At 34.6% G+C, this 14397-nt stretch overlaps 1 protein-coding gene across 2 annotated transcripts in view; it reads right to left on the reverse strand.

Annotated features, from left to right (window-relative positions):
* Positions 1-14397, reverse strand: part of LOC121419436 (actin-related protein 2-A) — a 30503-nt gene that overhangs the window by 8583 nt on the left and 7523 nt on the right. For both annotated transcript variants that reach the window (XM_041613910.1, XM_041613909.1), the window contains one exon: positions 2208-2423. In XM_041613910.1, coding sequence (XP_041469844.1) covers positions 2208-2423 — 216 coding nt within the window. The remainder of the gene's footprint in view (positions 1-2207; positions 2424-14397) is intronic.

A 14397-nucleotide genomic window follows, 5' to 3' on the forward strand; every position in this document is an offset into this window, starting at 1 on the left:
TTATTTTATTTTATTTTGTTGTGTGTATATATTCAGGCTTATTTTTTTAGGCTGACTTTAAAGTAGTATGTCGCATAATAATGTATAAATGTATATATGTAAATAGAGAGTAGGTGGAAAAAAAGAGAATTAAAACAAGACAACAAAACATTTATATCTGGAGATTCTATTGGGAATTCCATATAGATACCATTTTCTTCCTTCTGTTTCTCTCGGATTTTTAATAAACCAAAGGTACGGCAGTACAGCGCTTATAAACGCTTTCGAAAGACACCTAATTAAGACCAATAAACTAACACCCACATCCATGAAAGGAAAACACAAGCACGAGTACTAACTGTTAAATCTAACAAACAATGTTTAAACAAAATACTCATAAGATTTGAATACTACACGCCTTTCCTCGGTGAATCTATATCTCACAAACATGTGCAATATAACAAAATCGAATGTCGAGAGCTGTACAGGGGAGGGTGAAATCCCTCTCATTTAGCCTGGCGGAAATCATCGGATATCGATGGATAGCGCCACCTCTACACTAAACTCAACCAACCAACCAACCGGAGTGCCTCTGGCAGTCTCGTCTGCATTAAAAGCAATTCAATATAGCTGCAGTGCTGACTTTGAAAACTACTATAAAATAAGTATTCACACACAAAAATTATATGATATAATGCTATGTTCATTAACCCTAAATGACATTTGACCTTGATCATGTGACCTAAGACTTGTTGTGAGTGATACATGTACTTCATTACCACTACATCCAGATTTCATAAACTATATCCATAGACTCTCAAAGTTATGATGGTAATTCAACAATGACCTTTGACCTTGGTCATGTAACCTGAAACTCAGAAAAGATGTTCAGTAATACTTGATTAACCTTATGTCCAAGTTTCATGAACTAGGTCCATATACGGTACATGCACTTTCAAAGTTTGATGTCATTTCAAAAACTTCACCTTTGGTTAGATTTGATGTTGACGCAATCGTTACCATCAAAACGCTGCGCCTAAAGTCTCACTCTGCTATGCAGGCAAGACAAAAATCTCTTTAAACTATTAAAACATCCATTTGTCATGGATCAGTTAATTCATTCAATATTTAATACAATCTGAATGATCTTATCCATTAACAACAACAATACTGATAATAACAACCACAACTGCACAAAAACTTCAGGAGTTACAGAAAATGTGATATATCTTTGTCACGACTAAAAATGCATTCTCCATGTTATTACTTCCTTATTCATATTGAAGCTATCATAGGAATGCAGCTAAGCTTACTACCAATAATGAAAGAAAAATAATGCTCCATACTGCTATACAACTCATTTTATCTGACTTCCTTGTTGCACAGATCCTTCCTTTATATCACACTTCTCTATTTGAGCTTTCCTGTATGCTACACTGCATACTTTTTTGTACAAAGATATTAAACATCATGAAACATTATCTCAAAATCTCAGTTCTTTAATAATGTTGTAATTTAATCCAAAATTATTTTACGTAATTTTAATTCAATTCAATTCAATTCAATTTATTCAAATTCCATTCAATAAAAAACACAAGATACAATATCAAAAAAATACATAATTGATAAGAAAGCAATTAAAAATACATGAATACAAAATGAAATTTGGGAGACTGCAAAAGACCGAAAGGTCTTGACGAGGCAGACCCCGAGTGCCATCATGGCAATACAAATACTGACATATTAAAAATGAGGACATGAAGGGAAAAAAAGTACAGATGTCCTACCCCCCCCCATCGGGAACTGGAAACCAGTGTAACAATTATAAATTATCTAAATACACTTTAAGAAAAAATTGCTATCTCTACTGCATCTTTATGCAAAAAAAAATCTAATTAAACCAGTGTCGAGTCATAACGGTCATTTTTGCAAACCTGGTCCAATTGTACTGCCCCAATACAGACCCTATGTACCCATGAAAAAAAAATACTTAACTGGTTTAGATCAAATATATCAAAATAATATTCTATTGACATACATGTAGACATTTCACATATTAAATCTTATACCTTACATAAATGATATCCAACCATGAAAAAATGATTTCAGCACAGGATTTCTCATTCTTCTCTCCTGTTATAGGTGCAGGTATCAAAACATGTTTAATAATTCACTAAAACTTTAAACCAAGTTAGCCAGTAAGTTTAAAAGTTGATGAAAATACTTACCTCAACCATCTTTTCTCTATTCTTGGCTGGATTCATGGGTGGTTCGGTGAGTAGAAGTTTGCTTTCTTTTGGATTAATGGCCAAACTTTGTTCACCAAAGGTATAGTCCCATACATGCTTCATATCGTCCCAATTTCTAACAATACCATTTTCCATGGGATAGTTGACTTCAAGCATAGACCGAAGCTGACTCGCTTCATCACCAACCATTAGATCCTATAAAACAATCAAGAATTATTTACAAATTAAATACCAAATCCAATCGGTAGTTGAAGTTTTAAATCTCTTACATGATCATCCTGGTTGATTCATGTGTCCTTGACCAAATACTTGTACGAAATGACTTTTCTGGGTGAACAAGTCATCCACTGGGCCTTAAGGAGCGTGACTTGGATTTCTCATGTTAACCATTGTTTCCGGCCTGTGAGGCGGAGGCCAAATCGATGAAACACGTACCATAGAAGGGAATGCATGATGTACAAGTAATTAAGCATTTAAACATGGATTGGTGCATTGGCATGCTCATGAATTATTCAGAGCAAGCAGTGAAATCCAGGTTCAAAAGGCTTATTGACTTCAGTGACTAAAAAAACTTGTGACTTTCAATCTCACGTTTACCCGGATTTTGCCAGCTCTCTTCAACCCCTTGTCTTGTTTCAACCACTACTTGGCAAAGAATATTACCAAGTCATGGGTCAAAAGGTTATGCCTGATAGAACACCCATCGATGTCTTTGTTTCTTATGTTGAACACACTAGAATGTTTGTCACACCAGTCAATTAATGCATGGTTTCTTGAAAAAAAAGTGAAAGAGAATTTCTAATGCATAACCACTGAATTACAAAATGGTCTTGATTTACCCATATAGCATGATTCTATCTAAAAGCTAACACAAAAGTTCTTTCCTAAAATCAAAACAAAAGTGACCCCAAAACAAAAGTGACCCCAAAACCTAAGTTTAAAATGAATGATTCTATATTTCATCCTTGTCTTATCCATTAACATAAGGGTTGATTTACAATCAGGGTATACTTTCCAAAGCGGTTTCCTGCTCATTATAAAATGAAATAGGTTTAGTTATCTCAAATCTACAATGGCACTATCAAAGTAAAATGTAAAAGGAAAGAAAATTCATGAAATACATGATTTATTTCACAAAAAAATGCAGATTAGGGAACCAAAATTGCTGTCTCATTTTGTTCCCCCTTATTTTGAGCCCACACATCTCTTCTATTAGTAATCAAGGTTAGGCATTGTTTTACCAATCAAGATTGATTATTAAAATTCTCAGAAGTTATTTCCTATTTGATTTTTGTGAGTGACTTAACCGAAAATGGGGTGCTAATTCTGTCCTCTCTGTAGTTAGCATATTTACGCATCTAGACATTACTTGATTAATGTTTGTTTTGGTACATAAGAATACCAGTATGTGTACATGGGTATTTTCATGGTAACTGACGTTACACGGCACAAGTTTACACACTTTTCATTGTGTATATGTCTGTATGATTATCTCTAAACAACAAATGATGGGAGTTTGCTTCGTCATGTGACCTGAAACTTGCTCATGATGTTCAGGGATACTTAATTACTCTTATGTCTACATTAAGTTTCATGAACTAGATCCATAAAATTTCAAAGTTATGATTACAATTCCACAAATACCCCCAACACAGTCAAAGTTTGTTGACCCTTAGTGACCTTTGACCTTGGTTATGTGACCTGAGTTATGTGACCTGAGTTATGTGACCTGAAACTCAAGCAGGATCTTCAGTAATACTTGATTACCCTTATGTCCAAGTTTCATGAACTAGGTCCATGTACTTTCAAAGTTATGACATTTCAAAAACTTAAAGGGATGGTCCAGGCTAGAAATTACAGTAAAATTCAGAGCAAAATGCTGATAATTTCATTAAAATTGGATGACAAATAACAAAGTTATGAATTTTAAAGTGATCAATATTTTGTGAAAACAGTTATACATTGTATGCACATCGTCATGAATTTTCATTCAGTGGGCTGATGTCACATTCCCACTTTCTTTTTTTTCTTATGTTATTACATGAAATCACAATTGTTTCATTTTTTTTCATAAAAGTGTAAATAATGTGTCTCCATTGCGATGAAATAAGTTGCGGAAATAAATAACTAATGCACTTAATCAGTTGTCAATCCAATTGTTTTAGTTCTAGGTAGAAACATTTTGAATGAACCTAATTTCATGTAACAAAATACAAAAGAACAAGTGGGGATATGACATCATCAACCCACCTAATGAATATTTATGAAGACATGCCTAGAACTGTTTCACCGAAATAATGCAAATTTTTAAAATTCAATAACTTTGTTATTTGTTATCCGAATTTGATCAAATTTTCAGCATTTTGCTCTGCGAATTTTACTCTATTTATTGAGATATATATATCTCCCGCCTGGACCATCCCTTGGTCAAGATTTCAATAATGATTCCCCCAACATTGTCTAAGTTAATTGACCCCCAAATAACCTTTGATCTTGGTCATATGACCTGAAACTTAGGCAAGATGTTCAGTAATACTTGATTACCCTTAATGTCCAAGTTTCATTAACTAGGTCCATATACTTTCTAAGTTATGATGACATTTCAAAAACTTAACCTTGGTTAAGATTTTAATTTTGACGCCGCCTCTGCCGGAAAAGCGGCGCCTATACTGCCCGCCCATGACAGAAGGAAGTATGGGACATTACAGTGATTTCATTTTATGAAGCAAAACGTGTTTTTTTAACAGCCCCAAGAAGTGTTTGAATGTGATCCAAAGCTGTTGTATCAGTTTTGTAGGCAGTTTTGTATACTATTTGACCACTTATTATTTTTTTGGTTGCCCGACATATTTTACGATATATGTCCCATACTTCCTTTTGTCGTGGGTTTCCTGAAGTTACTCCTAATCTTTACCCACGACAAAAGGAAGCAAATATTAAAAATGTGTCTTTTTCACATTCTTTATTCGTAGAAAATGCTCGATCACCAATGCATCATGACCTTTTGTTAGACTATAAACAAAACACAACAAAATAGAACATATTTCAATAATTCTCCATGGTAACTGTTGCCAAAAATACCCCGATTGTAAAGATGTAATTACATTTTATTTTAGTCCATGTTCAAGTATAGGCCTACATGTATCTATCGTGTATTTGGTATACTACATTTTCTCACTATTTTCAAACAAAGAACTAAAGAAGAGTTTACTTTTTAATTAATAGTTCAGATATTTTTTAATTGCCATGGCAACAAGAGACCAAAATGTTGACATTACAATGTGTGATGAAGTCCACTGGTACGCTGTACTGTATAATACACATACATGTACCACATATAAGTTGCATTTACTCAATGTTAGAACTAGAAATATAAATTCTTAATAATTCTCTCTGTAGAAATGTTTTGAAAATATATGATGTAATTAGTAAATGATGAATAAATAAGTGAACAAAAATAAGAAATAAAAAAGTTTTATGCCATTGTAAACCCTTTAACTAGCAAAAAGAAAACAGAAGTAGGAAAAATTTAAGCCACATTGCCTCTGCACTCATCATTATGACAATTTTACGCATATTCAAATTGGGAAAAAAATACTTGTATTCTGCTTGATTAGGTTCACTTCCACTGAAACATGAAATAAAAACAGGACATGGATATTTCATGTGTGTACTGGATGATCAGTGTCAGCTCATTATCAAAGTCTTGCATAAATTTCTATCTTGGTAACCAAACAACTCTCTTAACATTTCTGAAAAGAAAACAGTGCATTTCTGCAGATTTGTTACTTATTCATGATCAATTAAATCCTGAGAGGAATCATCAACAGGAAGTCCTTTCCAGAATGAATGCCGATTTAATGGCATGAACCGACATAGCTTGGTGAGGATATCATTTTTCTTGATCTGAGGGATCCCACGGTGATTGTCCAGATGATCAAATGGAACCTTAGACCAGGGATTCTCAAATGGTGGCGCGCGCGCCACTTGTGGCGCACCGAGCCTTGCGGAGTGGCGCTTGGGAGTTGGTATAAAAAAAAGTAAAAATAAGGAAAAATTGGGGAAATAAAAATGTATCTACCAGTAACCTGGAAATAAGGATTTGGTGATCATTTTAATACAAAGAGAAAACAAAAACTCTTTACTTGACACTTAATTGCTAATTGATTTCCTCAAATTTTGTCCAATTTAGCACTCCCCTATTAGCATAACCCCTATTATGGAGGATCGATGGTGTTCTCCTTTTTATTTATTCTTACAAAGTTTATGTGCCACAGAAGTGATATGAAAACCCCGTTTGTAGGATTTCTATTTCAACGGCGATAAATTTTGCATTTCCAGAGTATAAGTTTTGGTTAAGAGTTAAACATCAAATAATGTGATATTTAAAGAACATCCTGATCATAATAGATTATGAATTTGGGACATAACAAGCAGAAACCTTGTTTCCGGAGCCGATTGAAATCCGAAGTTGTAAAAGTGAAATATATGCATGCTGATGTATTGCTTGCCGTGATTGTCTGCATGCACTCTTGCTAAAGACGAACTGAATGAATAATACTGCACGTGAGTTGTAGAGAAACAGTTTGGGGCGCTAGGGCAGTGTAACGCCTAATTTTCAGCCCTTGCAAAATCGGGGAACGTAACTTTAGCCACTGGGGTACAGATGGGGGCCCCCATGTGTTTCACGGCCAAGAAAAAAAAGGAGAAAGGGAAAGAAAAAGAAAGGGAACGAGTGGAATTATCTTAATATTATGTCAAAATATATATTTTTGTATTGAAAAGTTCAATATTTTTACTTCAGCTGCCATATCTAGCCCTCTTGATTTTTTTTACCCATTACGCCACTTGCTTCAGCCAAGAGATCTGGAGCAGAACAGGAACTAGTGGTATCAGTGAACAAGTCACTGGTCATTCTTTTTAATATTAATATTGTATAGTTTTTTGGCATTTGTATTTTTTCTGTTGATATTAATTGCAGCACCTCTGTATGGGCAATTGAAAAGGCCTCATATTCCAAAACTTCTGGTTTTTCCAAAACCTCTGCCCCCTCGACCCCCATCAGGGGCCTCTGGAACCCCTCCGCTGATATTGCGTAATGGATAGTGGAGCATTACCGATTCTCAACAAGAAATGTGGCGCTTCCAAAAAAGTAATTGAGAATGACTGCCTTAGACTTTCCATGCATTATTTTCTCTGCTGTCTTCTTCTTCATGAATTCACCATGCTGGTATTCTGCATCATTCATGGATAGTTTCCAGTGCAGCTCTGAAGAACCCTTCAGGAATCTGACTTCCTGGACCTCAGCAAGAAGTGGCTTATTTGTATATTTCCCCTGGCTGACTCCATTCTCATATCTAATGAAGTCATTGACTTCCATGGGAACTGCGGTACCTGTTGTGTTGATTACAGCAATGAAATCATCTTCATCGAAGATCTGGCTTCTCTCTCTCATGCATTTTTCCACCTGGGCATGGAAAGAATCTGCAGACATGAAAGTATGTCCCTTCTCCAAGTATTTCAGGATGATTTCTTGAGGACCACCTTCTCTATTGACTTCTGTTGTCATGGCTGTGTACAATGTCCAGTTTTTGTTTTGGCCACCGCAGTTGTCCATGTAAAATGTGAACTTTGTTCTGTCACGGAAGTTTGCATTTCTGATGTACTTGACAAACGTACTAGCAACATCATCAGCATTGCGGCCTGACATTGCTTCGGTCCAAATTACTCCAATAATTGGGTCTTTTGAATTCTTCTTTCCACCTAGTGGAGCAAAAGTCATATGAAATTGCACAAGCCTACGTGTGAAGACACATGACTTTACTCCAGGCATACGAGGAAGCATAATGATCTTCTGCATATCCACACTGCAGACTGCTTCACTTGGGTCTTTCTCTCTGTTTTTATCATTTTCATACCAAGATCTGGCAATGCTTGCACGTTCTTTATGATTTGCCCATTCTGCACATAATGTGCACGTTTCGTTATCCCCATTGTGGTCATCGTTTTCGACATGACGTTCATGCTCCATACATGGCTCGCACTCCTCTTCCCCAAGTTTGGCAAAGCTTATGTTCATTTCCCTTATCATTTTTCTATAACTTTCGATCCCACAGACCTTAGGGTGTTTGAGCGTGAAATCTTTGAACATGTCACAACTCTTAAGCTCTGAGGGCAAGTATTTTCTGAGAGGGGCATGTTCTCTGCGATAATGACTTACCGCTGGATGAAAGGATGTGATATGGGATCTTATCAACTCCTTAGCCTCGTCTGTTAATTTATGAGACGGATTGTGATGACCTCGTCTGTCATTTGGTGTTGTTATGTCACCAGAGGAAGTTAACCCAAGAGTAACAGTTATGATCTTGTCATTCTTGTAGCCAAGTGTGTGCAAGAAAAAAATCTTGCAAACGAAGGCATCACTCCCATCTTCTCTTGGAAGCTGATAATAGCGAGATATCTTCCTTCTGTTGCTGCTATCTCCTCTCTTATTCTTCCTTGATGGTTCCTGAGTTTTAATTTTTGAAAAGATCCAAGCTCTTCTTGCCGAATACTCCTGGTCCCAGAACTGTTTGTGAATATTTTCTCGCCTTTCTTCAGTTATTTTGCTTAAACAGTTTTTGCTACAGTCACATGGTGGAAGAAGCAGGTATTTAGCACTATCACGTTCCATTCTTTCCTGAGGTGTCCTTGCTGGCTTACCCTTTTGGTTGTGTTGAGGTTGTCTTAGCAAGGACGGGTTCACAGTTGGAGTTTCATTCAAAGACAAAGATTGAGGCGATGTTGGGCAAGGTGTATTAATTCTCTTAGACAGAGCAGTTTGTAGTTTGAGATCTGATGTATTGGGGGATTTTAAAGTAGATACTGATGAAGAAGAAGTTGAAGGTGATTCTTCAATTGGTTGAGATATGTTTGGAGACCGTTTTTCAGCATTGTTGGCCATCAGAGGAAGAAGAGGACGTCTGGTAACAGGTTTAACTGATTTATTTTCTTCAGATTCTATCTCATTGTTGTCAATTTCCATTGGGATCTCATCATCTTCATTATGTGCCTCACTGTAAATAAATCAAAAGAGGAAAAAGCGATACTGCCAATTAATTTGAATTCCAACATGAATGTTTAAGAAAAAAAAAGTTAGTTAACAATTTGCTAATTGATGAATATTTGCACATAATATAAAGAAAATAAACAGCAAACTTAATATTGATCAACATGTTAATAAGATCCTGCCAAAGGGAGCCATTATATGAAATTACATGTAGGCTATCAATTTAAGAACTTACCAAAATATTTGAGGTCTTCCAAGTGAGTCTTCCATGGATAGATTTTCTTTACCAGTAAACAGCTTTCGTCTATGAAAACAATAAATGTTAATTAAAATTAACAATATTGTTGAAAACAATTAAGTACATGTAATCAATTTGAACCATGCCTTTAACTTGCCAGGAATTGTGTAAGTTTACTAAATTTAGTATTGCGTAGCTACAGTGCGCAGGATAAATTGCGCACTCCTACGCAACAATGTGGTAAGCAACACCATTATGACGTAATTGGTGTTGTACATCTATGTAATGAACAACAATTAATATTCATTTTAAAAAGTTTTCAAAATAATCAAATTCACCTTTTTTTTATTTGTTTATTTCAGAACAGTTTATATCTTTATTTTGTTGTTGTTGTATATTGATTTTTTTCCAGTAATTAACCGACATAATTTCATGTTCCATTACCTAAATGACTTCTGTTTATTTTTACATGGTGAAGATGGAGTCGAACGTCGTTTGTTGTTCGAAGATGTAGATAGTCTTGCAGGAGGTTGAGGTAGAGAAATTGATTCTGAATCATTCTCAACTCTGGCTTTTTGCACTTCTTGCGATCTTGCTGGAAGTTCTGAAGAGTGCAAAGTATCTTTTCCTTCTTGACATTCTTCTTTATCTGTCTCCTTTTCCTTTATGACCCCACTGCAAAACAAGACAAAGAAATCATGCGTGAATAATCGATGTGTGAATATCTACAAATGAACAAACAATGAATAGTTTGCAATATTCTTATCCTTATAAAAATTATCATTATTAAAGACCTTCATCGGATCGTCTAAAACTAATTTTGAAACTAGATCTACACTGAACTTAAATGGTTTGGTTTGAGGTTCAACTCTCTGTAATAATGAAGAATCACATCCAAGGTGCTAAAATATGTCAGAGTTTACATATTCCATTTTACAGGTATGAACAAGAAAATGTTAAATTTCAGCAAAATATTAAAATGGCACTGTAAAGTATATAATAAAATGAAATTACTTACGATTTTAGAAGTGATTTGAAGATATTCTGAAAGGACATCCCCTCTGCCATCTTCTTGGAATCCAGTGTGAATAAGACTTAAAATATTCAAATATTGCGTCAAACTATAATCAATATCTGTAATGTAGACCAGTCATGCATCGAACGAGCTTAAGTTTCAAGTGGTGCATGAAGTAGCATTGAACTCAAGCTCTGCTTCCTTCTGTCATGGGTTTTTCTTTGAAAACAAGACAGCTAAACTCTTGTTTACAAGATGCTAAAGATGATGGCATTGTTTCTGTGCATTCAGTCCCATTATTCTTGTTTGTTCTGGGGATAAGCACAGATTTTAAGCTGCCCTCCACTCACTGTTGTCCCATACTTCCTTTTGTGGTGGGTTTATTCCTCGAAACACAAGTTACTTCCTTTTTCATATCTTAATTACTCATTAATTATGGGATTAAGAGAGTTGTAACATAGTGCAGGTTGTGTAACATGACCATTGCAACAGTTTGGGATAAAAAAGTGAATTTTGAAAAAATTGTCCCATACTCCCTTTTGTCATGGGTGGGCAGTATAGTCTCACTCTGCTATGCAGGTGAGACAAAAATGGAACTGACAATCTGAATTTTTTTAATAACTTCAGTTTATAGCCATGTTTGAATTCACAGCAAAACAAACAGCCATGCACACAAAAACCAAACATACACCTGTTCATATCACAACAATTTGCAAGCTTCATTTAAAAATACCATTCAAGATTAATACCGGTAGGCAATTTACTTACAAATCAAATATTTCAGAAGTGAATATTAAAATGGAAATAGATAAGATGACATATTGGTAAAAGAAGATATAAGAAAAATGTAATATCATTTCATCATCTTACAATGAGAGAGAGAGAGAGAGAGGGGAGATTGCTGATATGGTCTGAGATATCAAAAGTTTCCTTGGGCCACAAATTTGGAATTGCACATCTAAACTGTGGAAAAAACAATGTTGTCGTAAATGCCTTTTCAATTCATTGACAAATACAGATTGGTTAAAATAATAACCCATGCACAAGTATATAAATTGAACAGATTTTGCAATCTAAATGATGGGAAAACTGGTTCAATCACAACTCATTGTATGTATGTAATGTATGTAAAACTGGGGTCAATGCTTACCCGATTAATGACAAAGCTGTTTTCTTTTGTATATAATCTTATACCATAAGATACATATAAAAAATCCTGTAAAATTATACACTTGTAATATGCTGAAGATTTTTCCACATTTTAATATTGTTACAGATCCATTAAAGCAAATGACGGTATAACTGTCGAAAAATATTTCCGCTTGAGTGAGCACCACTTATTTTTGAAAAGTTAGTGAAAAATGATTTGCGCAGAACTTTGAAATAGTTATGCGAATAAAAGTAGACCTTAATCATGAAGAACACACAGAATTTAGCTAGTAAAACTGATTTGAAGATATCTTCTACCTTGTTTGACTTGTTTCTTTGCCCAAAACACTTCGAAGAGTGCATTTCGCCCCACCCAACTCCCCCACACACCGAGGCCATCGCGACGATACTTGCTTTACACTGAGCTAAACTTTTGTTCAGATTCAGTTATGTCCTCAGATCCAGCTGACACAAATTAAGCTTGATTTTCATTTTGTTAATCATTGCTAAGCTTGGGAAAAGTATGGAGAAACAAGTATTTAATGAAAAATGAAATGTAAACCCACTTTCAATGATAAAAACTTAGTGAAAAAATGCTGGAGATGTCTGATATAAACTTTTGTTCAGATTCAGTTATGTCCTCAGATCCAGCTGACACAAATAGGGTAAAGGTTGTGCTTACTAAGTGTTGAAATTTCAATTTGGGTGGCAAGATTGTTACAAAATGCTTGAATGTATCCGTTTTATTTCAATTGACTAAAAGTGCAAGGGAAATGTATGAGAAATGTTTCGCAGGGTAAGTTTGATTTCGCCCTTTCCCATTGACACAGCATGAAAACGAGCATTTCTGCGCAAACAGATTTCTGCGAGCTTTACAAAAATGGACAGTGCTCGCTCAAGTGTAACATTCTGACAAAACTTTTACTTTCATTGGATAGATGAGACCCAAACCCAAGATTATATGTAAAAAATACCCACATGTTGTATATTTTTAATTCCCAGGGCTTTTTCAAAGTGTAAACTTTTTTTTGATACGCACTGTATATATATTTTTCTTCAAATTAGGGCTGAATTTCATTTTTCATTTATTTATTTCCATTTCTGGTAAAAAAACATTCAAATACAATCAAATATTTACAAAAAGGAAAACATATGAATATCAATACCAAGAATATGGGGGAGCCAGCAGAGGCCATTGGCCTTTCAAAGGCTGGGCTCCAAAGCCATATTGAAATATACATAATATAGAGAGAGAAAGGGGAATCAAAATGTTATCTGCCATTCAAGTGCCTGCTTAAAGCAGACATGTATAACTGTTTTGTTACTTTAACTATTTGACCCTGTGTGGCGAAAAGAAATTCATATCCATGAATTGTCAATGGAATTATATCTACATGTAAATAAGTTGGAAAATACCAAGAAAATGAAGAATATTCCATTTTACCTTGACTTTGGAAGATCAATTTCTGATGTTAAACTACTATTACTATATGTATACATGTTGTCTGCAGGATTAAATTCTGGAGAATTTGTCATTCTTACAGGCATACAAATGCATTGAATGCCAGCCAACTGAATATCCAATTAACATGTTATAGAATCATTGAGTTATATGTCCATGTATATGGATTTATGGACTTATAGAGAACTGTATAAATGGATTTATGCTTTGGGTCTCCTTTCTAAACTTGCAGTTTATGCAATCAGATCTATTTTGAATCTGATGTGGTATTTTAAAAATTAATTTCCAGAAATTACATGTAATCTTTCAGAGTCAAGGAAAAAAAGGAATAATCTTCACTTTCCTGGTCGATCAATACATGTACCAAATAAAAACTCAACAGGCAATTCATATGAAATTTGAATATTCAACAAGTTTTGGAAATTGTTATGATTTAAGTTTACAATTAATTATTTCCACACTTTAATTTTCACTTTCATCTTTTGACCAGTCAATGTACTTGCTAAAAATGCTAGGGAATTCTACATGAAAATGATAAAAATACATGGGTTTGGAATATCTAGTAATAATGTGAAAATTAAAATTCATTAAACTTGAGGACATTTTAAAAGCATGTACAATGAACATAAACACCATAACCTTGAGGAGAAAAGGCTAATGTACAGATATCAAGGCATATAAACAATGAAAAACATGCTCATATATCGACTCACAGACAGATTTTGTTTGTATTTCAAGAGGTTAAGCCAGAATGATTAAAAGGCATGCAATTAGAATAAACAAGGCATTGGCAATATTGTGTCTCGCTCACTTGTGAAAATAACTAGAAATATCACAATCTTCTTTGTCACGTAAGAGAATTGTATCCAAGGCTCATTTTGAAATATCTGGTATAGATATTTACATTAATACTAAATAAAATTTGAGAAGGGCTTTTCCATGAAATACTTCTCCCTTTCACCTTTCCATGCTCCACCTACAGTTGTTTGTCATAAAGTTTGTGACAGACGAATGATGGATAGCATTTAGATCCCTTAATCTTGCCTTCACCTCTGGTGGGCAAGACAAAAAGAACTTTACGAGAGATGACATCAAATTGGTAAAAACACTTCTCAATTTTTTTGTTTATATCACTGAGTTATTAATTATATTGTTTTCTTTTGAAGTCTGATTATACACACGTGAATTATTACAAACATACAATGAACCTACTTCATATTCAATGACTTTCAGCAGAATACATATTCTCATATATTT

Source organism: Lytechinus variegatus, chromosome 7 (assembly GCF_018143015.1).
Source record: "Lytechinus variegatus isolate NC3 chromosome 7, Lvar_3.0, whole genome shotgun sequence".
NCBI lineage: Eukaryota > Metazoa > Echinodermata > Echinoidea > Temnopleuroida > Toxopneustidae > Lytechinus > Lytechinus variegatus.